This window comes from Lissotriton helveticus, chromosome 2_1 (assembly GCF_964261635.1).
Source record: "Lissotriton helveticus chromosome 2_1, aLisHel1.1, whole genome shotgun sequence".
Taxonomy (NCBI): Eukaryota; Metazoa; Chordata; class Amphibia; order Caudata; family Salamandridae; genus Lissotriton; species Lissotriton helveticus.
The window spans coordinates 2,104,779,298-2,104,801,154 of record NC_136059.1 but is presented as its reverse complement, the minus strand read 5'-3'; the positions used below and the strand labels follow the sequence as shown (position 1 = coordinate 2,104,801,154).

The following is a 21,857-nucleotide window of genomic DNA, read 5'->3' as shown; positions in this document are numbered from 1 at the left end:
ACCATGTTACGTATCACTGGCACAATCTCAGTGCATATATCCAAATATTGGCTCTGGTTCTTAAAAAATACCAATCTTGTATCAGAAAAGGCCCCCTTACCGTACTTGTAAGAGGACAACACCTCACCCCACCTGGCCACGGCTCAGGAAAAGGGGAAGCACCGCTCTGTGGCAAAGGGAAAAAACAAACAGAACTCTGTTATCCAAATCCCCTGCACCATGTCTGAATTTATCCAACTGTCTGCATAATCGATCGACAATCCACTGCACACTGTTGGCATTTATTCTCAAATGTTGGAAAACTCAGATCACTTGTTTTCGACACCAACATTACGAGAACAATACCTAACGCTGATCGTTTGCAAAGCCTGAGAGTAGCGTGTCATAAGTAAGCTGGCATCGAGCCAAGACTTAAAGGACGCATGTTTAAAGTAAGCAGATGCGCTTGAAAAAGTAGGCGTCAGGCATTCATACTAAAATGCTGCTTTAACAGGGAAAGAACCGTATCCTCGCCTACCTTTCCGTCGGTACTTCACCACTCGGCATCCAAGCCGATCGGGGAGGTGCCGCGGCCGGCTGAAGCAAGGGATTATAACCCCGTGCGTGATTGGTCAGAAGGCCGATCACGTGGTCCGTTGTTTTGATGACGTGCTGAGTTAGTTAAAAAGAGGTTGCTGATAGGATCAGCACCCTTAGTTGTCAGCCAATCACCAATGAAGACGATGTTTAGAAGGCAAGCCCATTAACCCTTTGCTAAACCCTTCGTGACTTATTGAAATAAAAACTTTATTCACCAAGATTGAGTAAACAAACAAGATGTTACATGTTATGTGGGTTAAATCGCGTGTGTATGATGGCAAAAAATATAAGCCAAAGCTGTTTCACTGCATCCAACGCAAGTAAGAGCGTGAACATTGACAGTAGTCAAAGCTGATCTTTATCTATCTTTTTTTGTTCTCTTTTAGTCAGAGTGTGTCAACGAAGTGGAGAGACAATAGTAGGCGAATTTTATTGATATAGATCAAAAGATGTTTATATTCTATGCTCAGTACTGCTGTCAATCTATCATTTTTGCTTATTGGACAAAATATCCCACATATATGAATCAGTAATGTGGATATTCTAAAATATGGATATTCAGAAGGGAACAGTTATATAGACTGTAGATCATAAAGTCGACCAGGGTATATCATCATTCAACCCAGTCCGGTTAGTTCCCATTTTGAACACCCATTTTTGTTCCTTGAGCAATAGATATTTAGACACATCTGAAACATGTGATGGAATGTATGGTTTTTCTATGACTGTCCACACAAAGGCTGTTGAAGAGTGACGTGCTTCAAGAAAATGATTTGTCAACTTGGTAGCCTGTCTCTGACACCTAATGGTGCTTTTATGCTCAGAGATCCTGACCTTGATTTTACGGGTCGTCATACCTATGTATCTGAGACCACAAGGGCAGGTGATCAGATACACAAGATTATCGCTATTGCCAACCTATTATTGTTCCGGGCCCGCTTCAGTGACCGGTGTACTAGTCTGGGAGGGTATTTCCTGGAAATCAGTTGTTCCTTGAGGGCCAGTGAATGTATTTTGACAGCCACAGAGTTCGAACAGTTCCTCTGGACCCGTAAAAACTGTCCATAAGGCAGATTTTCCCGCAATGACAGTTTTTGCGGTGGGTGCTCTTTGGGATTTGCCACCCGTAAGTGGCCACCACCCCTGTGGCACTTGTCAAGCTTGCCCTCAAACAATGAAGACAACAGAAATAGACATAGGAACGTCTAGGCCGTGGATCCAAACCAAATTCACCAATTGCAATAGCGATAATCTTGTGTATCTGATCACCTGCCCTTGTGGTCTCAGATACATAGGTATGACGACCCGTAAAATCAAGGTCAGGATCTCTGAGCATAAAAGCACCATTAGGTGTCAGAGACAGGCTACCAAGTTGACAAATCATTTTCTTGAAGCACGTCACTCTTCAACAGCCTTTGTGTGGACAGTCATAGAAAAACCATACATTCCATCACATGTTTCAGATGTGTCTAAATATCTATTGCTCAAGGAACAAAAATGGGTGTTCAAAATGGGAACTAACCGGACTGGGTTGAATGATGATATACCCTGGTCGACTTTATGATCTACGGTCTATATAACTGTTCCCATCTGAATATCCATATTTTAGAATATCCACATTACTGATTCATATATGTGGGATATTTTGTCCAATAAGCAAAAATGAGAGATTGACAGCAGTACTGAGCATAGAATATAAACATCTGTTGATCTATATCAATAAAATTCGCCTACTATTGTCTCTCCTCTTCGTTGACACACTCTGACTAAAAGAGAACAAAAAAAGATAGATAAAGATCAGCTTTGACTACTGTCAATGTTCAAGCTCTTACTTGCGTTGGATGCAGTGAAACAGCTTTGGCTTATATTTTTTGCCATCATACACACGCGATTTAACCCACATAACATGTAACATCTTGTTTGTTTACTCAATCTTGGTGAATAAAGTTTTTATTTCAATAAGTCACGAAGGGTTTAGCAAAGGGTTAATGGGCTTGCCTTCTAAACATCGTCTTCATTGGTGATTGGCTGACAACTAAGGGTACTGATCCTATCAGCAACCTCTTTTTAACTAACTCAGCACGTCATCAAAACAACAGACCACGTGATCGGCCTTCTGACCAATCACGCACGGGGTTATAATCCCTTGCTTCAGCCGGCCGCGGCACCTCCCCGATCGGCTTGGATGCCGAGTGGTGAAGTACCGACGGAAAGGTAGGCGAGGATATGGTTCTTTCCCTGTTAAAGCAGCATTTTAGTATGAATGCCTGACGCTTACTTTTTCAAGCGCATCTGCTTACTTTAAACATGCGTCCTTTAAGTCTTGGCTCGATGCCAGCTTACTTATGACACGCTACTCTCAGGCTTTGCAAACGATCAGCGTTAGGTATTGTTCTCGTAATGTTGGTGTTGAAAACAAGTGATCTGAGTTTTCCAACATTTGAGAATAAATGCCAACAGTGTGCAGTGGATTGTCGATCGATTATGCAGACAGTTGGATAAATTCAGACATGGTGCAGGGGATTTGGATAACAGAGTTCGGTTTGTTTTTTCCCTTTGCCACAGAGCGGTGCTTCCCCTTTTCCTGAGCCGTGGCCAGGTGGGGTGAGGTGTTGTCCTCTTACAAGTACGGTAAGGGGGCCTTTTCTGATACAAGATTGGTATTTTTTAAGAACCAGAGCCAATATTTGGATATATACACTGAGATTGTGCCAGTGATACGTAACATGGTCACTTCACGTTAACAAGAATTTATACTTTTAAGTCACGAACTAAACTTTGCAGGCTAAGTACTCTTCTTTCTGGTTTCATGTGTTTTTCCTTGTAGTAATCTTCATACGACTTGGAAGAGTGAATAGAAACAACATGGACCCCTAGTGAACTCAGGTGATGTCCGTATCTGTTCTGATTTTTGAGCACAGATTTTGGTTTCTTTTTTTCACTATCATTTGCAGTAGCTATTACTAGACACGGTCCTGAAGAAAGCAATGACAACTATGTCGTATACTGCTGAAACATGTTGACCATTTAAAACTATTCAGACAGTCCGTATTATAGTGACTGACAGTAACTACTTTTTAATAGTGGAGGTTGGGGTAGCACCAGAATAAAGTTATTAGTATCCTCTCATCCACTTTTAATCACATTTTCTTAATATAATTTTTTTCACACATATTTTTGTGCACTGCAAACATCAGTCCCCGTATATTACATGTGTGCTATGATTTTCTAAATTGAATACACAAGATCACAACATGATCTACTTGATTGGTTAAAGGTACCTTTATATACATCTGGACCCTCCATCATGATAGTACAGGGGTACTCCTGTAGTTGGTCTTGTTCGGAATCCCAAATGATGAAGGGCGGTTCCGTATGGTGACTGATGGGCATCCTTGGTTGACCACTAAAGGCATGACCTTAGTTTGTCAACACACATGCATAAATGAACAGTTCGGGTGAAGAGCGTGCGTTTGTTTGAAGTTCTTTCTCTAGACCCTCTGGCATATTTGTAATCAGTGCTTATACCTAAACACTCCTCAGAGTATTTGCTCATTCCCACTACGGCTGTTTCCTCAAGCACAACAGGCCGGTGTCATCAGTGCAAAGTTGACTGGCCTTCCAGCACTATTCCCTCACACATACAGAAAGACATGACTGTCCTTCCAGCACTATTCCCTCACACATATGGAAAAGACTTGAGACTGTCCTTCCAGCCCTATTCCCTCAGACACCGAAAGATATGTCTCTGTCCTTCCAGCACTATTCCCTCACAAATACGGAAAGACATGCCTCTGTCCTTCCAGCACTATTCCCTCACACATACGGAAAGACATGACTCTGTCCTTCCAGCACTATTCCCTCACACATACTGCTGAAAAGTGGTTTATTGGTAGGAGCAAATGTAGGTCTGCCACTGGCAATAAGGCCACTAACACATGATAGGACTCAGCATAAGTCTTAGAAAATTATTCCTATGCTCAATCCGTGGTAGCTTGGCTGCGAGCAGGCAGGCTTAACTTCAAAGACAGGTATGTAAAGCATTTAAAAACACCAATTCAGTAAATAATTAAGACACAACACATAATAAAAATCCAACACCAATTTATAAAAATAGTAAATATTTGTATCTTTAAAATTACACCCAAACGACAAAAACCCAATGTAGGGAACCGGAGATATGAATTTTCAAAGATTTAGCATTATATAGCACTTAGAAACATATAGCACCTTATTGGGATATCTGGTCACGATAGACCGGCTCAAAATCAAAGTTTTAGGCCGACCGCAATGGAGCCCTGAGAGGCTACCACTCACGGTAGGTCCCGGTCACAGTTTTTACCTTCGGACTTAGAAACTTTTCTGGACATTTCTTCCGGGGGTCCCTCGAAGCTCTTGGCCAGTACGGATTCGGAGAGGGTTCGCCTTGCGATGAGCTCGCTGTCAAACTTATAGAAGTCCGACCTCTGGAGTGTTTCAGCAGGGCAAACCCAGGATCCAGGCCGACACGTGGTTGAAGGCAGGTGGCTTGGCTTTTGCCCCCGGTCACCTTTTCTCAGTTCAGACTGAGACACTTTTACTGAGCTTTTTCTAGCGGGGTCCGTCGATGCTCTTCACCAGGCCGGATTAGGTGAGGGTTCGCCAGGCTTGGATTTCTTCTACTACCGGTTAAACTCTGGAAGTTGGACCTATGGAGCTTTTAGCGGGATGAACCTAGATGGCTTGCTGGCTCTTGGTTGAAGGCAGGCGGCTTGGCAGGCCTGGTTGAGACGGTCCCCCTATGGAGCTTTTTATCAAAGTTGCTCCAAAGTTCTCCAAACTTCTTGAACTTCTTCCTGAAGTTCCTCAAGGGGTCCCAAAGTGTCTCAAACTCACTCCAAGGGTCTGGAATATCCAAGATGGTCCTTGAAAGTTGAGGAGTTTAGTTCCCACAATCCACTTGGACAAAACCCTTACAAATCCACTGGTGTTCTCCTGGTTGAGAATCCTTGGTGGCAATGGCCCAGGTGAGCTCTGTTAACCTGTAGCTTGCAGGGAATCCACTCTTTAGTTATTTAGCAGCAAGGTAATCCACAGGGCTGTAGTTTCAGATGGTGCAGACTTCAGAGGACAGCCCTTAGAACTTTGCACCCCCACTTCTCAACATGGCAACATCTTGCTTCCTTAAGTTTCAAGCAGCAGATCTGAGAGGCTCTGCCCCTCTCAGACACTTATTCTCAGTTCTCTGGGTCCAGCAGGAGGTCACTGCTGACCAATGGGAGCAGGCCAACTCCCAAAGAATACGACCACATCCTGTAGAGTGTGTAATTATTTTGTCCCCGAGTGCACCAAATCCTCCAAACTCATAATGGCTGATTTTCCAGCTGGGAGGTAAGAGCTGGCTAAACACACCCCTAGGATGGCTAATTTTCATAAACTCTCCCCCTTCCATCTGTGCATTCCTTCCATAAGCCTAGCTCTGGCTGAGGTGAAACGTTTAGAGTTGTAAATGCCACTAAGGCCTCCTCTTCTCTTTGAAGACCAGTGTTTGAGACTCTTCCCCCTGCTCTGGCATTCCTGTGTTGCACCTCACTGCCCTCTCAGCAGAGCTGCTTAACCCCAGGGGCTCTTTATCACCTCTTCGAGGGAGCCTGGCTAATCCACTTAATTCTAACCAATCAGGAGAGACCACTGGAAGGCTGAATCTGGACTTGCAAACAAGAAAGTCTTATAACTACTTATATGTAAACTTTGGGAGAAATTCAACCATATCATATTCTTGAGTTTATTAATACTATTCGGGGAAGTCTTTGAATGGTACTTCTAGCCCTCTCCTATCAAGAGTTATTAGTTAATAACTTCCTGCTATGTTGACCTATGTGGCAGGGGATTTGCAATGGGAACAATGACTTGGGCCATTTTTCCAGCACCAGGGCTTACAAAAACGTATTTCGTACGTACTTTGCTTATATCTGCAAGACCCCCACCCACTGGAACAACTAGGGGAGCCTTTAGGGGTTCTGAATCTGTAGAAATATTGCTGCCACAGTGCTCCTAGCATCAAAGTCGAATTTGGGCAGCACTTTAGCACAATGGGGGGAGTGAAATGTGAAATTTCACTTAACCCAGGGCATATTAAACTCATTTTATAAGGGTCTACCTTATAAATACCCGACCCCCCACCCCTGGAACACCTAGGGGAGACCCTGGGGGTTCCTAATATGCCACAGCCTTGGAGGTTATCCATTTGTAAGTGCCCCAAACCCCAAAGTCGAGTCTGAGCACAATTTACTTTTTTTAAGCAGTCCTGTCCCCCAGGACTACTTTTAAAACTGACCTCAGGCTTCAGCAGTGCAATCAATCAATCAATCACAGCACTTGTATAGCGCGCTACTCACCCGGGAGGGTCTCAAGGCGCTAGGGGGAAGGGGTTCGCTACTGCTCGAACAGCCAGGTCTTGAGTTGCCTCCTGAAGGCGAGGTGGTCCTGGGTCAGCCGAAGGTGGATGGGGAGTGAGTTCCATGTCTTGGCCGCCAGGTAGGAGAAGGATCTGCCTCCGGCGGTGGCTCTTCGGATGCGTGGTACGGCGGCGAGGGTGAGGCTAGCAGACCGTAGCTGGCGGGTGGGTGTGTGGAAGGTCAGCCGGTCGTTGAGGTACTTAGGGCCCAGGTCGTGGAGAGACTTGTGTGCGTGGGTGAGGAGCCTGAACGTGATCCTCTTGTTGACGGGGAGCCAGTGTAGGTCCCTCAGGTGGCCGAAGATGTGGCTGCGTCGGGGGATGTCCAGGATGAGTCGGGCGGAGGCGTTCTGGATGCGTTGGAGTCTTTTCTGCAGCTTGGCTGTGGTTCCGGCGTAGAGGGTGTTTCAGTAGTCCAGTCGGCTGGTGACGAGGGCCTGGGTGACCGTCTTCCTGGTTTCGGTCGGGATCCAACGGAAGATCTTGCGGAGGGTGTGAAAGCATGAAGAGGAGACGGCGTTGACTTGTCTGGTCATCGAGAGGGAGGAGTCCAGGATGAAGCCCAGGTTGCGTGCATGGTCCGTTGGCTTGGGAGTGGTGCCCAGGGCAGCGGGCCACCAGGAGTCGTCCCAGGCGGAGGGTGATGGTCCCAGGATGAGGACTTCCGTCTTGTCTGAGTTCAGTTTCAGGCGGCTGTTCTTCATCCACTCGGCGACGTCTTTCATCCCTTCGTGGAGGCTGGTTCTGGCGGTGTCGGGGTCTCTGGTGAGGGAGAGGATCAGCTGGGTGTCGTCGGCGTAGGAGATGATGTTGAGGTTGTGTTGGCGTGCGATGGCAGCAAGAGGCACACATGCAAGTACAAAAGAGCTGCTGTCCTCTAAACTGCCATGCCCTATTTATACTAGGTTCTGATAGGTAGTTTCAATCCTCCTACCCTAATATGCAAAAGGGCCCTAGGAGGTAGGTCATGCCAATCACAGGGGTACCCAATACCATAGTGTACCCTGGTGTATGTAGGTGTTTTCACTGTCTTCTAAATGTGTCTCTTTCAGAATTGCACTGGCCCTGGGCCTGGTTAGGCAGAGCCCAGGGTCAGTCAGAGACAGTTACCACCAGTACCATTCAGCAAAAAGCTGGGTGGTGCCTAGGGCACAGGATGACTTTGCAACATATACGGAAAGACATGGCTTTGTCCTTCCAGCACTATTCCCACATACATGGAGAAAGACATAATTCTGTCCTTCCCGCACTATTCCCTCACACATACAGAAAGACATGACTCTGTCCTTCCAGCACTATTCCCTCACACATGCGGAAAGACATGACTCTGTCCTTCAAGCATTATTCCCTCACACATGCGGAAAGACAATGACTCTATCCTTCCAGCACTATTCCCTCACACATGCAGAAAGACAATGACTATCTTTCCAGCACTATTCCCTCACACATACGGAAACACATGACTCTGTCCTTCCAGCACTATTCCCTCACACATGCGGATAAACAATGACTCTATCCTTCCAACACTATTCCCTCACACATGCGAAAGACAGACTCTATCCTTCCAGCAGTATTCCCTCACACATGCGCAAGACATGACTCTGTCCTACCAGCACTATTTCCGCACACATGTGGAAAGACAATGACTCTGTCCTTCCAGCAGTATTCCCTAATACATGCGGAAAGACAATTACTCTATCCTTCGAGCACCATTCCCTCACACATACGGAAAGACATGACTATGTCCTTCCAGCACTATTCCCTCACACATACAGAAATACATGACTGTCCTTCCAGCACTATTCCCTCACACATGCGGAAAGACAATGACTCTATCCTTCGAGCACTATTCCCTCACACATACGGAAAGACATGACTCTGTCCTACCAGCACTATTTCCTCACACATGTGGAAAGACATTGATTCTGTCCTTCCAGCAGTATTCCCTAACACATGCGGAAAGACAATGACTCTATCCTTCGAGCACCATTACCTCACACATACGGAAAGACATGACTCTGTCCTTCCAGCACTATTACCTCACACATACAGAAAGACATGACTGTCCTTCCAGCACTATTCTCTCACACATGCAAAAAGACAATGACTCTATCCTTCCAGCACTATTCCCTCACACATGCAGAAAGATACTCTATCCTTCCAGCACTATTCCCTCACACATGCGGAAGACATGACTGTCCTTCCAGCACTATTCCCTCACACATGCAGAAAAACATTGACTCTATCCTTCCAGCACTATTCCCTCACACATACAGAAAGATACTCTATCCTTCCAGCACTATTCCCTCACACATGCGGAAGACATGACTGTCCTTCCAGCACTATTCCCTCACACATGCAGAAAAACATTGACTCTATCCTTCCAGCACTATTCCCTCACACATACAGAAAGACAGTGGCTGCGAGGTTCATAGGCCCATCTAGATTGGTGAGCAACTGAATGGTTTCATACCTGCTTCCACTTGCACTGTGTATCTCCTCCAGAAATGGCAACAATATTGGTCAGTGGAAAGTGATCATAGGTTTCGCATTTACAACTCATAATCAAGCGTTTTGGGTTAAAGCAAGTAAATTAGTCGAGTGGCATAGGAAGAAGGTCCAAATTCCAAGACTGGGACATCCAGGAGAGATTGAGTTTAAGGTGTTTGAGAAGGAGTTTGCACAGTCATGTAAAAAACAACCCTTTGCTTGATAAATCATAGTATAACAGACTCACTGTTTCTGTACCTTGTCAGTAGTTGCTACACAATGCAATTATGTCACATTCATTTTCTGTTGTTGACAATTGACTGTGCCAGTTGTTTTTTGTATAAGGTTTGTATGAAACTATTTGAATTGTTTACTGTAACAATATTTTTTCGATATCTTAATGTCTACCTAGAGAAAGAACCCACTGTTCCACTACCTTATACCCTGTGCAAAGACATGCAAATGATGGAATACATAATTCCCTTTTCACTTTACCAGAAAACCATTCATGTGTTGATTATGCAGAGTTTCATTGTTTTGGTGCGTACCCCCACCAGGAATGCACAGGGCTTACGGACAGTCAAATTGCTACAGGTGTCAGTGCTTAATTTGTATAAAAAAAATTAAAAAAAGAGTGCCTGGGCCCTCTCCAGGAGGCAACTGCAGCTTGCAACACCCATTATCTCTTTTTTTACATTATATTGAACGAATAAACAACTGTTCTTCTCCTGATCTCTAAATTGGATATACAGCACCACCATGTGGCAGATTGTCAAAAGTCCCAGTGCCAACACCGGAAACCACTGGCACAAATTAAGCACTGGGTGTGGATCAGTCATTGCTCCCAACCTTGATATATCGTGAATACTAAGAAATCAGTCCTGTCCTCCAGGAAGGATAGCCCCCAAAGTACTTTCCTATATCGCCCATCAAGTGACTCTCTACACCATACTACTCAGACCTGCTTTGTGCCCCTCCCTGCTAGCAGTCGGCAGAACATTGTAGCAGTAGGCAGCTCGCCAGCCGCCTCACCCACAGTCAGTCATTAATCACGAGTAAAAGGAAAGCGTCTGTTCCAGTCAGACCTGTTGATTGTGCCAGGATCACATGGGCAGAAAGAGGCCCTGAAGAGACTACCCTCTTGTACCAGCGTAAAGAGATTCCCAATTCATGTTTTATTTGAAAGACTAAAATCTTCCAGAACGGTTATGTCAATTCCGTGACTCCAGTCACACCTGTGGTCGGAACTTGAAGACATTACACTGAGTTCTCGAAACTGTGTCCCAAAATGTGAGATTGCGTGGCCCTCGTAAGAAAGCTCTCACTTAAGTAAAGTAGGCGAGAAACAGACAACTACAAAGTTCAGCCATTACACATAAGATAAAATAGAAGTGAGCGAGCCTTGGCAAGTGAAAAGGTTGTTCTCAGAATAAAGTAGTTTTGGAAACAACCAGATCATAGAAAATGGAATGCGTCTAGTACATTTAATTTTAACAACATAGCCAGCAGGATTACACCATGCATAACTTTCCATTCGAGTTTTTCAGAACATAGTTCCATATGAACATGTTTCGACTTAACTTAGCGTATGGCAAGCTTTTCTGTTTCATACACCAGACTCGATACATTCCTTCCAACAATTTTGCTTCTAATTGCTCCGATTTGAATTATGGCTGTAGAGAGTTTATTCAAAGTTCGGAAGATGTTAAAACCCTCGATGCAATTCTAAATTCAACTTAACTGTTTTCATACATTACGACACACTGGGTAGTCCATGCATTTAATTAATATTTTTGATGTCACATTTGGTCACATGAACTGGTCCATGCATAAATGTACATATTTTTGGGAAATAGTGTTTGTAATCTAACTTCATTCTTCATTTTTTGCAAATCTGCCTTCTCCCAGGTTGCTGCCAGGGAAGTCCCTAGGGTGTTGGGTGAAGTCACGAGTAGCAGCTGCTACGACAGGCTCGTTCTTTAGTGCCCTGGCACTACCCTGGCATTACCCTTGCTACCCTCGTCTTCCGGATCAGGAAGGCAGTAGCAGGAACAGAGAGTAATGTGGGTTTCAAAAATCCATGTTTATATATTATGGAGTTTCCACTCCTTGACCTTTATAACCACCCTCAGGAGTAAGCAAAAGGCTGCCGAGAAGCGAGTGATGGAACAATTATGGAACAATGTTATAAGAAGTCATGTGGCATGTAATGCCACTTGCACCATGCGTGACACTTTGGCAAATTGAGGCCATTTGCCCAAACCATTACCTACAGGACGCATGACTGGGTTTACCAACTCTGTGAAACAGATGAAAAGCGTTTTTCAGAATACAGGATAGAGTACAGTGTAGTGTCAAGCCATGTCCTAAGCCTTCCATCTGATTGGCTGATGATCTTGAGCGTACTTGTACCGACCGCGTCAAACCAATGGTGCATTGGTGTTTAAAGACATAGATTGATAAGGATGCAGAGTGTTGTGGTTGAAATAAAGAGAATGATTTCAGTGGTCTTCAGATTATGTTCTTAGTTTTGCCCAGAATGTTTCTAATTGTTGTATCTCTTCAACAGAATGGATAGGGAATTATCTAATCTTGGCACCTGAAATAAAAGATAGCTATGTCTAATTATATATTTATAAAGTATAAGTTAATGTACAGCCTTAACAGCAAGGGACTTGCATGCAAACATGTCTCACTGATCCTCCTCTTTTTCACTACAGGGCCCAAAGCAAGCTCCTCACCTGTGAAAATGAAACTCCCACTCGCTGTCCTGCTGCTGTGCGTACTGCTTGGGGCCAGCGCCACCCCCGCTAGCCGCCTCTCCTGCTACAAGAAGATTCTAAAAGATCGCAACTGCCACAACATCCCAGAGGGACTGGGCGACCTGAGACCCATGAGCGGGAACCTGCAGGACCACTTCTGGGAGGGCAAAGGCTGCGAGATGGTGTGCTACTGCAACTTCAGTGAATTGCTTTGCTGTCCAAAGTAAGAGATTCCCCTTTACTATGAGCATTTTAGGGTCTGGCTACCAAGAGAGATTTACAGAACTCTTCTCAGTGGAAATTAATTATAATGGGTTTTCAGGATGGGCCATGGGGCATACATTGTGATTTCCTTTACATTTTCAATGGTCTTTGGTGAGGCATCCATAACGGTGGCCGTTGACTATTGTCCCATTTGCTACTGGTGTCTAAGTGGATAGAGAGCTTTGGGTAATAGTTTATAGTGTGTGCACTGGAAATTAGTGTCTCAGCTTCCCGCCATTTGTAAACACATGACTTGGCATAGAGTGCACTTTGGCAGGAATGAGGCAGAGAGAAGCACCTCCACACTCATTTGAGCCTGCTCCCTTGAGCCGGAAACCAGTTCTGTCCCATGTGCTAGTTTCCAGGAGACAGCTACCCACGGCTTTAATTCTAGGCACAGCAGCCACTTCAGTTGGGTGATCCTGAATTGTATTATGGATTAATCTCCAAGTAGGATGTATATTTTAATTATATTATCATGCATCTCTAAATTAATATGTACTTTCTACATATGAATAAGTATTATCTGAAACAATTAAAAAGCAAATTCCTATTTATTTCCATTTAGAAAACAAAAACATCCTGTTACACTTGGGTCTAATATGGTGTCAAATTGTTACAGAATAATATTTACTAAAAATTATAGAGATTTGTGTGCAAAGGGTTTTAGCCTACGGAAACCTTCTGTTTCAGTAAATCAGAGGGTTTGCAAACGCTAACACACTTTTTCAAATGTACTGAGCCCATTTAACGATTCAGAAAGGATTTTGTAAATTGTTAAATGGGTTTAGGAAACCATGCAAAATTGACTTGGAAAGGGCGTGTTTTGGGCATCTCTTGAAAATACCTATTTTTTAAGATCAGGGCCACTGTAATTATGCGATTCTGCGACCATGGCTTTTTTCACATAACTATGGATTTGCTGCATTTGCCACCTAATTCATCATCTGCTGCATAACTGTGACATCCTGCGTGTGATTACCATCTGCTACCTAACCTTTTCCCTCCTGAGGCGGAAGCCGGGAGGTCTCCTTTCTTTTCTTTTCTTGGCAATTTTAAAATCGAGTGTGTTTGACTTGCGTGTTATTCACCTTTTAAAATAAATTGTGTGCAGCTTAGGATCGCGCTTGTGCTGTAAGCGTGCTGCTGCCTTGCCTCAGACTTCCCAGCGCTTGTAAGCGCTTCGCCTGCTCCCTCCTCCTTGCTTGGGGTTTCAGACCGCCCTCGGCCGAGTATTGACGCCGAGGGCTGGGATCTGATTTCGGCCGCCATCTTGGGGGTAGGACTCTCCGCCCTCGCGCTCTAGTAGCGCTATATAAAGCTCCTCTCTCTCTCCGCGCAGCGGACGCGTATTGCGGACGCGCCGGAGTCGCGCCAGAGTCCTGCCCGTCTGCGCCCGTCAGCGTCCCGGAGGCGTTTGGCGTGGCAGGTTCTCTTGTTCGACACTTCCTACTCCCTTGCAGTATTATGCTGTCATATACATCCAAGGAGCTCCACTCCCTACGCTCTGGCAATAGGTCCTGTCATTCAGTTTTTCCTGGTCGCTACAGGGGCAAACACAAATGCCCAGTTTGTAATTGGCATTTTACCAGCGTTCTCCCTCACAATACCCACACGAAGGGCTGTAGCATTAAACATCTTTGCTTACTCCTTAATACCAGGTCACTGCACAGACATACTCAGGAGATTTTTGATTTGCTCTCTACGAATAACCCCACTTGTCTTATACTCACCGAGACATGGCTGAATGAGTCCTCCCATCCGGACATAGTGGCAGCCATTCCCTCTGAGTATAACATCTATAGACAAGATAGAATTAAGGGAAGGGGGGGAGGAGTCGCCCTTGTTGTGGAAAAATCTTTCACGTGCGCAGTGGTGTGCACGGAAACCATCACGGGTGCTGAATCCCTTGCCTTTACCCTGTCCTTATCACCTCAACAAACGGTGAAGGGTCTCGTAGTATATAGACCTCCGGGCCCTGTGGGTTCCTTTTTTGAGGATCTCCAGCAGGTCCTGTCGATACTAGTTCTGAGATCGGAGCAGTGCATATTGGTGGGAGATTTTAACTTCCACATGGAAGATCAGATGGACCAGGATGCCAATAAGCTGTTCGATATCACGTCTGCTTTGGGATTGCTCCCTTACCTTTCTGGCCCGACACATGACAAAGGCCACACATTAGATCAGGTTTTCTCTACCTCCCCAATTGCGGTTACTGCACTCCTGCCGGTACTGTGGTCTGATCATCATCTTGCCCATTTCCAAATATCTAGTACTGAGAAACCATCTGCCAGGGCCTCGAGACAGTTGGGTAGTAGCTATAGGGCGTATCATCGGGTGACTCCTGACCTGTTAGCTCAGGCCCTGGTGAATCACCCTCCCTCTTATACGGGTGATCTGGAGCATGATCTGGACACCCTGCAGTCCTGGCTCTCAGTTAGATTGAACGAGCTGGCCCCTATACAGCCGCCTAGAGCTGATACTAAACGCTCTACGGCCCCCTGGTTCTCGGCAGAGTTGGCCCTCTCCCGGAGACAATGCAAAGTCGCCGAACGGGCCTGGAGAGCCCAATATGATGATGAGGCAAAACGGACCTACAAAGCCATGATGAAATCTTATCATGGTCTAATCCTGCAGAGTAAGAAGGACTACTTTGCTAAAAAAATTGAGGAAGCAGCCAACTCCTGTAAGGAGATCTTTTCGATTGTGCGAGAATTTACGACCCCGCGTTCGACCATAGGTCAGGAGATTTCGGATGAGACCTGGGCTGACACTATTGCTAATTTTTTTACGACTAAAATTAGACAGATTCAGGACTCTTTTCTTCCGAGACCGACACCTGCTCCTCGTATATTGCCGAATGAGATAGCCCACCAGCCGATCCCTGGTCCGGTTTTGTTGAACTTTCCGCCTCTCACGATCTCCTCATCTTTAGCTTTGATGAGGAATCTTAAATCTGGTTCGCCATGTGATCCCTGCCCGGCAAAATTTTTAGCTAGAATGGCTGATGTTGTTAATCCCCTAGTTAATCCTATTCTCAACCTTTCCTTGAGTAAGGGGATCCTGTCTCAATCCTGGAAACAGGCCATGGTGATCCCTCTCCTTAAAAAGCCCAATCTTGCCCCGGAAGCCCCGTCCAACTATCGACCAATTTCGCTCCTCCCTGCACTTACTAAAATCCTCAAGAAGCACGTCCATAGCGTGCTTTCTAACTTCCTGGAGTCGAATGAGCTGCTCCATGCGTCGCAATCGGGCTTTCGATCTAACCTAAGCACCGAGACGGCGCTCTTGGAAGTCTCAGAGATTGTGAAGGAGGTGCTGGATGATGGAGGCAGGGTGATGTTAGTCATGTTAGACTTGTCGGCGGCGTTCGACACCGTCCCCCATGAGGATCTCCTCATTAGACTACATGACATCGGTCTAGGGGGGACGGTGCTCAACTGGTTTCGTTCCTTCTTAGCCAACCGCCGTCAAACGGTCTGGGCCTCGTCTGGATCTGCCGAAATGCCGCCATTGGGAGTCGGAGTTCCTCAGGGCTCAGTTTTGAGCCCTACCCTATTTAACATCCTCATGACCCCTCTGGCGGATCTGGTGGAGTCCTACGGGGCCCGGATAGTCTCATACGCTGACGACACCCAGCTTCTTTTCACCTGCTGCAAGAGCGAAGAATTCGATGGGGAAAGTATCCGTGAGTGCCTTGGGGCTGTTTTCAATTGGTTCCATCTGAACAGCCTCAAGTGCAACTCGGATAAATCCGAGATACTTTTCTTTGGATGCCCCGTGGATCCGGACTGGCATGATTGGTGGCCTGCTGACAAGTTCCCTCCAGCCCAGTCTTCTAAATGGGCCAAGAACCTGGGAATTAAAATTGACAACGGGCTCACGCTCAAATCCCAGGTGGCAACCTTGACTGGGACCTGTTTCCGGATCCTCAGGATGCTCCGAAAGTTTTTCCCTCTGCTGTCTGAGGAGCATCGGAGAATAACAGTTCAGGCCCTCATTGGATCCAGATTGGATTATGCTAATATTCTGTATCTGGGTCTCCCAGAATACCTTTTACAGCGCATGCAGGTGACCCAGAATGCTGCAGCACGAGCGATTTTCGGTCTGCACCGTCGAGCCAGTGCCTCTAACCTGCTGCAATCCCTCCATTGGCTTCCTATACGGAAGAGGATAATGTTCAAGGCCTTGACATTAGCCCACAAAGCACTGCATGCCACGGGTGCAAAATACCTACAGAAGAGGCTGAATTTTTATCAGCCGACACGATCCTTACGATCGGAGTCTTTAGCACTTGCTGTAGTTCCTCGTATAAAGAGGGCACGTCTGGGTGGGCGATCTTTTAGATTTCTGGCCCCTCAGTTATGGAACTCTTTACCATTGGTCTTACGATCCACATCCAATCTGTTAGCTTTTAGGAAGGGTCTCAAGACTTGGTTATTCGCTGGGTAGAGTGTTGTTCCCCCCTTTCTTCTGTTGTTCTGTTTACTGTTATGTTTCTTTTTTAGTCTCTTTTCTGGGTCTGGAGCACAAAGCGCCGGGACACTCCTTTGGAGTAGCCGTTGCGCTATACAAGACCCATTAATAACATAACATAACATAACATAATCTGTAAATTTTATTTAAAAAAATTGCTTCCAGCTCAGACGGATCAAAAGTTACAAAAAATGTGGTGATGTGTTCGTACGCAGTGAAAGACCCATCACAGAGGTTATCTGGTGATCGTTCAGTTGCTTATGCATTTGATTGTTAAACTGGTACTAATGAGGTGAATTTTGTGCCCAGACAGTACCAACATGTGTATACATTCCAAAATAATGAAATAATACTATAAAGAAAGTTGCACATTATGCCCCATAGTTTGTGTTTTCTTGCTGCATAATTCAGTTAACCCTCCTACATAATTTTGGTCCACCCCTGCCGCATAATTCCAATAGCCCTGCTTACAGTATTTATTAATGTTTTGTGACCGAAATCCGGTTGCAAAATAATCATATTTTAGTGACTATGCAAAGGTACTGGTAACCTATTAGTAAATGGGAAGGGGTCCCGAGGGGTCCGCAATTTGCGACCTACCCGATTAATATTTATGGGGTAGGACGAATTGCAACCCACTGTGATTCAGTAATTTGTAAGCCAACCCATTAACCATGAAGGCCAGTTAAAAAAAAACAATACATTCTGTAGAAGTCATTGCGCAAATTGCGAACACTTTTACCAAATGCATTCTTAGTACATGAGGCCAAAATCTATTTATTTTTGGTAAAGATTTATTGAAATATTTAAATTTCGTCGGACAGGTTACTCTGTCACAACATTGAGACATATCCCATCCGCCGAGATATAAATCCCATAATATCCTGTGGGATTTATATTTCGGTGAACAGGATATCCGTCACCTTGGTGATGGAGTAACCCATCTGTCGAAATCTAAATCAGGCCCTTACTTTAAACTCAGACTGGGCTTCCGAGGATGGATTAGAGTTCACTCAGGACCCATAGAGATTCTCTGCTCCAACCATCTTTGACTACTCTGCTTGTTGTATCTTTGTTTCATGCTGCCTGTTTATGCCAATAAGAGTATGACTGCGACACAGTGTACATCCTCAGGCCGAGCCTAGCAGTTGCCAAGTTTTCACTAGCTTCTGGTGAATGATGGAATTCATGGCAGCCAGACTGTGCTTTAGAATGGAGTTAGGTCTTAAGTGAAAATATGTATTAGTAAAACGTTAATGCATAGCCATTACAAGAGTCCACTACTTCAACGAAAAAGAAGCCATCATGAGGGCCACCAGAGAGAAAGGTGATCTCACTTACAAGCACCGACATATCCAGCTGTATCAGAACCTCCCCGTAGTCACCCTAATGAAGCACAGAGAATTCTGCCACATAAATTCTTTCAGCTTCATCTTTCAATAAAAAGAAACACAAAGACGTATACGTTCTTTCTCAGAAGCATAATCACTTCTGGATTTCCCTAGTGAGACCAGGGCCAGACTGACTACATGCAGTTTCGAATGCTGCTGAGTTGGGGGCTCATGTCACAGTGGTGGGGGCTGATTTCGTTCATGGGGACCTGCGTGTGCTTTGAAATAATTAAAGCAAAACGAATTTCGTTTAGCACACGCAGGTCTCCATGAACAAAATCAGCCCCCAGCTCAGCAGCATTCCAAACTGCCCGGTAGCCAGTCCGACCCTGAGTGAGACCATTGATGTGGACACAGCTCAAGAAGACATATTAGGGTGACATGAGCTTCAGCCTGAATGGTACAACCCCAGACCCTGATGGCGGGTTAATGATGAAGAGGAAAAAGTGTACATTATCTCCAATCACAAATGGGGTACTGGGGGGGGATAGGTACTAACGCCCGAACTATAACACTTTGTTCTAACACCGTGAAAGGGTGAACAGTCAGGAGAAGGTGAGGAGTGGAACAGAATGGTGCTAACCATGACGCTATGACATAAGTGTTTGTTTTATGCTGACACTTCCCATCTACCTACCCCCATACAATGTGCACTTTCCCTGAGGAACTGTCTTTGAAAGAGGTTGGAAGCATCCTAAACTCAATCACACCATATAAGAGACCTTGTTTGGCCCTGTTTCTCTTCATCAGAGGACAGATCAGACAAAGGAACAACTCTCAAAATTGCTGTCCAAGTGAGTCGAGAGCCTATCCACACACCAACAATTCCTAAGGGTGGTGAGGGTACATGCTCTTAAACTAACTCCCTAAACGTAAGGGGCACGAACTAACCAAACAAAAGACAAGAGATATAGAACTATTTCTTAAAGTAGGGACCCAAAATGGTATTTTTACAAGAAACCCCCATATTCAGAAGACATACATTTTGTGCAGAGCCCACATAGGCAAGGGCACTACTAAGACCAATAGAGACAAATAAGGGAGTTATAATAAACTTCAGATACTGCACTACAACACTCCAACCACTTGGATGCTAAGGTACCTGATATTCTCCCATGTAATTTCCATTGAAATCAATGGAAACCTCATGACGAGTTACCCTTGTCATTAGCATCCAAGTGGTTAACATCTATGCCCTGAATACTGCACAAGACCCCTTCCTGCACAAGTTGCTTAACAAACAGCTAAGCAACACCAGAGGGTATATTATTGTAGGAGTTGATTTAAGTCTTGTTTGGAATCCTGAAAGGGGTAGAAGCAAGCATGCATATACTGGCATGGGAGCAATGTCGGCACACCTCAAAAGAAAATTACGGAACTCTGGCTTATTGTCGTGCCGATGCTCTGTTGTCTCAGGAATGCCACGGAGCCTGCCGTATAGTACCCCTCTTCACCCCTATCACCCCTCGATGCCAGGAATAACACTGGCATACAAGTGATAACCAGGGGGAAAAGGGGGAAACAAAACAAGGAAAGGTAGGGAAGACACAGTCTCCAGCAATCTTCACTCTTGTCAGGTTCTTGTACAGCAGAACGGTGACTAGAATACAAAGCAACACATTAATAAGTTCCCTCCCTAGGCCTACGGGGATATGTAAAGGGGCAAGATATAAAACAGATATGTACCTAGAATGTGCTGGGTATCTAGCTGTTCCCCCTATGTTTGTATGTAAAGATGCACTGGAAACGTGGTATATGAACCACTCTTCAACATAGGAATAGATGATCAGTACTTATAATCTTCCCTATTGTAGATATAAATCAGTCTGAGTATAGAACACACCTTATATCCATAAACTAATGCCCAAAATGAATAATCTCCATGTATCATGCGCTCCCGGTTAAGATCACAAGGAACGCTCTATTAAAACACAAATATCAGGACAGAACCTTGCCCTGTATGAAATACGAAATGGAACAGAGGCCAAAACAAGGTGCTACAAAGCGCTGAGTTCCCTACACCCAGCAAACCGGAAAAGAACTACGCCTCGGGATATCAGGGCAATCCTACAGACAACCGCTGTACCGGAACCAAAGCACCAAAGTAAAAGGGAAACAACGAAAACACAGCAATGTCACACGGACAAATAAACAGGATACCGATAGACTCACAAGAGCCTGTACTCACGGCACCGTCGAAAACGCCGAGACCCAAACGCCACCTCTAACTGCTCGGACGAAAACCCCAGTGACCCGGAACGGAACACGGAATCTGGCTAAACGCGAAGCACTTCCTGGAGTGCTAGGCGGGCCTAAGTATGTTTACTGTCCTGAATGCGCATGCGCGTATGCGCGCGCATCATCAGGAACTTTTCCCTTGCCAACCACGGTCTGTTCTCTGTTGCCAACCACGCATCCAAACGCGGAGTGCTGCAAGCAGGCATGACACTTATAGATGCATGGCATTATGTAAATCCACACTAGTCCTTCTTCTCTCATGTCTACTCTACATACTCACACAGACTACTTATTTATCATTCACTCCCTATTGCTCGATCTAGACTCCACACTTATAGTGGACAAACCTGTTTCAGACCATGCTCACATGGACCTCACCTGGGGGTAAGCCGGCAACGCCCTATGGGAGGCTACATGTGGCTCATGAAACTCGACATCCTAAAAGACCCGGATAACGTTCCTCCATCAAGACAGCATCAAGGAATATTTTACTCTGAACTCCCTCCCAGATTTGTGATTGCACACAATCTGGGAAGGGTCCAAAAGGCAATACGGGTACAATCACATCTATTGAAATGGACCTGGTCAGGACGGCTACACTTCTTGAAAACAGAGATTAAGTACCTTGAGCGAAAGGATAAATAAAAACCAAGTATGAAAATCCAAAACCATCTGCACATCCTTAGGGGTCAACTGAAAGCCCACATGATAAACTGGACTGAGAGGTTTTGCTTTAAAATTAGGTAACTCCTTGTTGTGTCAGCAGTTTCCATGGAATCTTTGAAATCAAGATTCCATGGAAGGCGGTTGACGGAGCGAGAGATGAGTGGAGGGGCTGGCAGTCAATCACCCGATACTCATGATGGCAGTATCCTTAAATAAATACTTCTGCTCACCAATCTGCGGTGCGATACCTGCAATATGCAAGATGGCTCGAATCAGGTGAACCAGCAAACAATGGGCCGCTGGCTTGCTTGATGTGCGCTCAGCCTTACAGGCACATTTCGAGACTCATATAGAGCCACAGGAGCACAAGAATAGATTGTCTCAGCGCATCATCGGTGATCAGGATGAAGGTCAGTAAACATTTTCTAGTAGAAAAGCAGTGCATATACAACAGAAAGTGTCCCTGCCACAATTTTGAAGTCATGTGGAAATTGTGACACTAGTGGAATTTGAACTAAGCTGCATTTTGAAGTCAGGCGGAGTCGGGACACCAGT

At 45.3% G+C, this 21,857-nt stretch overlaps 1 protein-coding gene across 1 annotated transcript in view; it reads left to right on the top strand.

Moving 5' to 3' along the window:
• Positions 1-21,857, top strand: part of SCRG1 (stimulator of chondrogenesis 1) — a 94,624-nt gene that overhangs the window by 58,835 nt on the left and 13,932 nt on the right. Inside the window, exon 2 of the mRNA XM_078677679.1 lies at positions 12,226-12,490. Coding sequence (XP_078533805.1) covers positions 12,255-12,490 — 236 coding nt within the window. The 5' untranslated portion in view covers positions 12,226-12,254. The remainder of the gene's footprint in view (positions 1-12,225; positions 12,491-21,857) is intronic.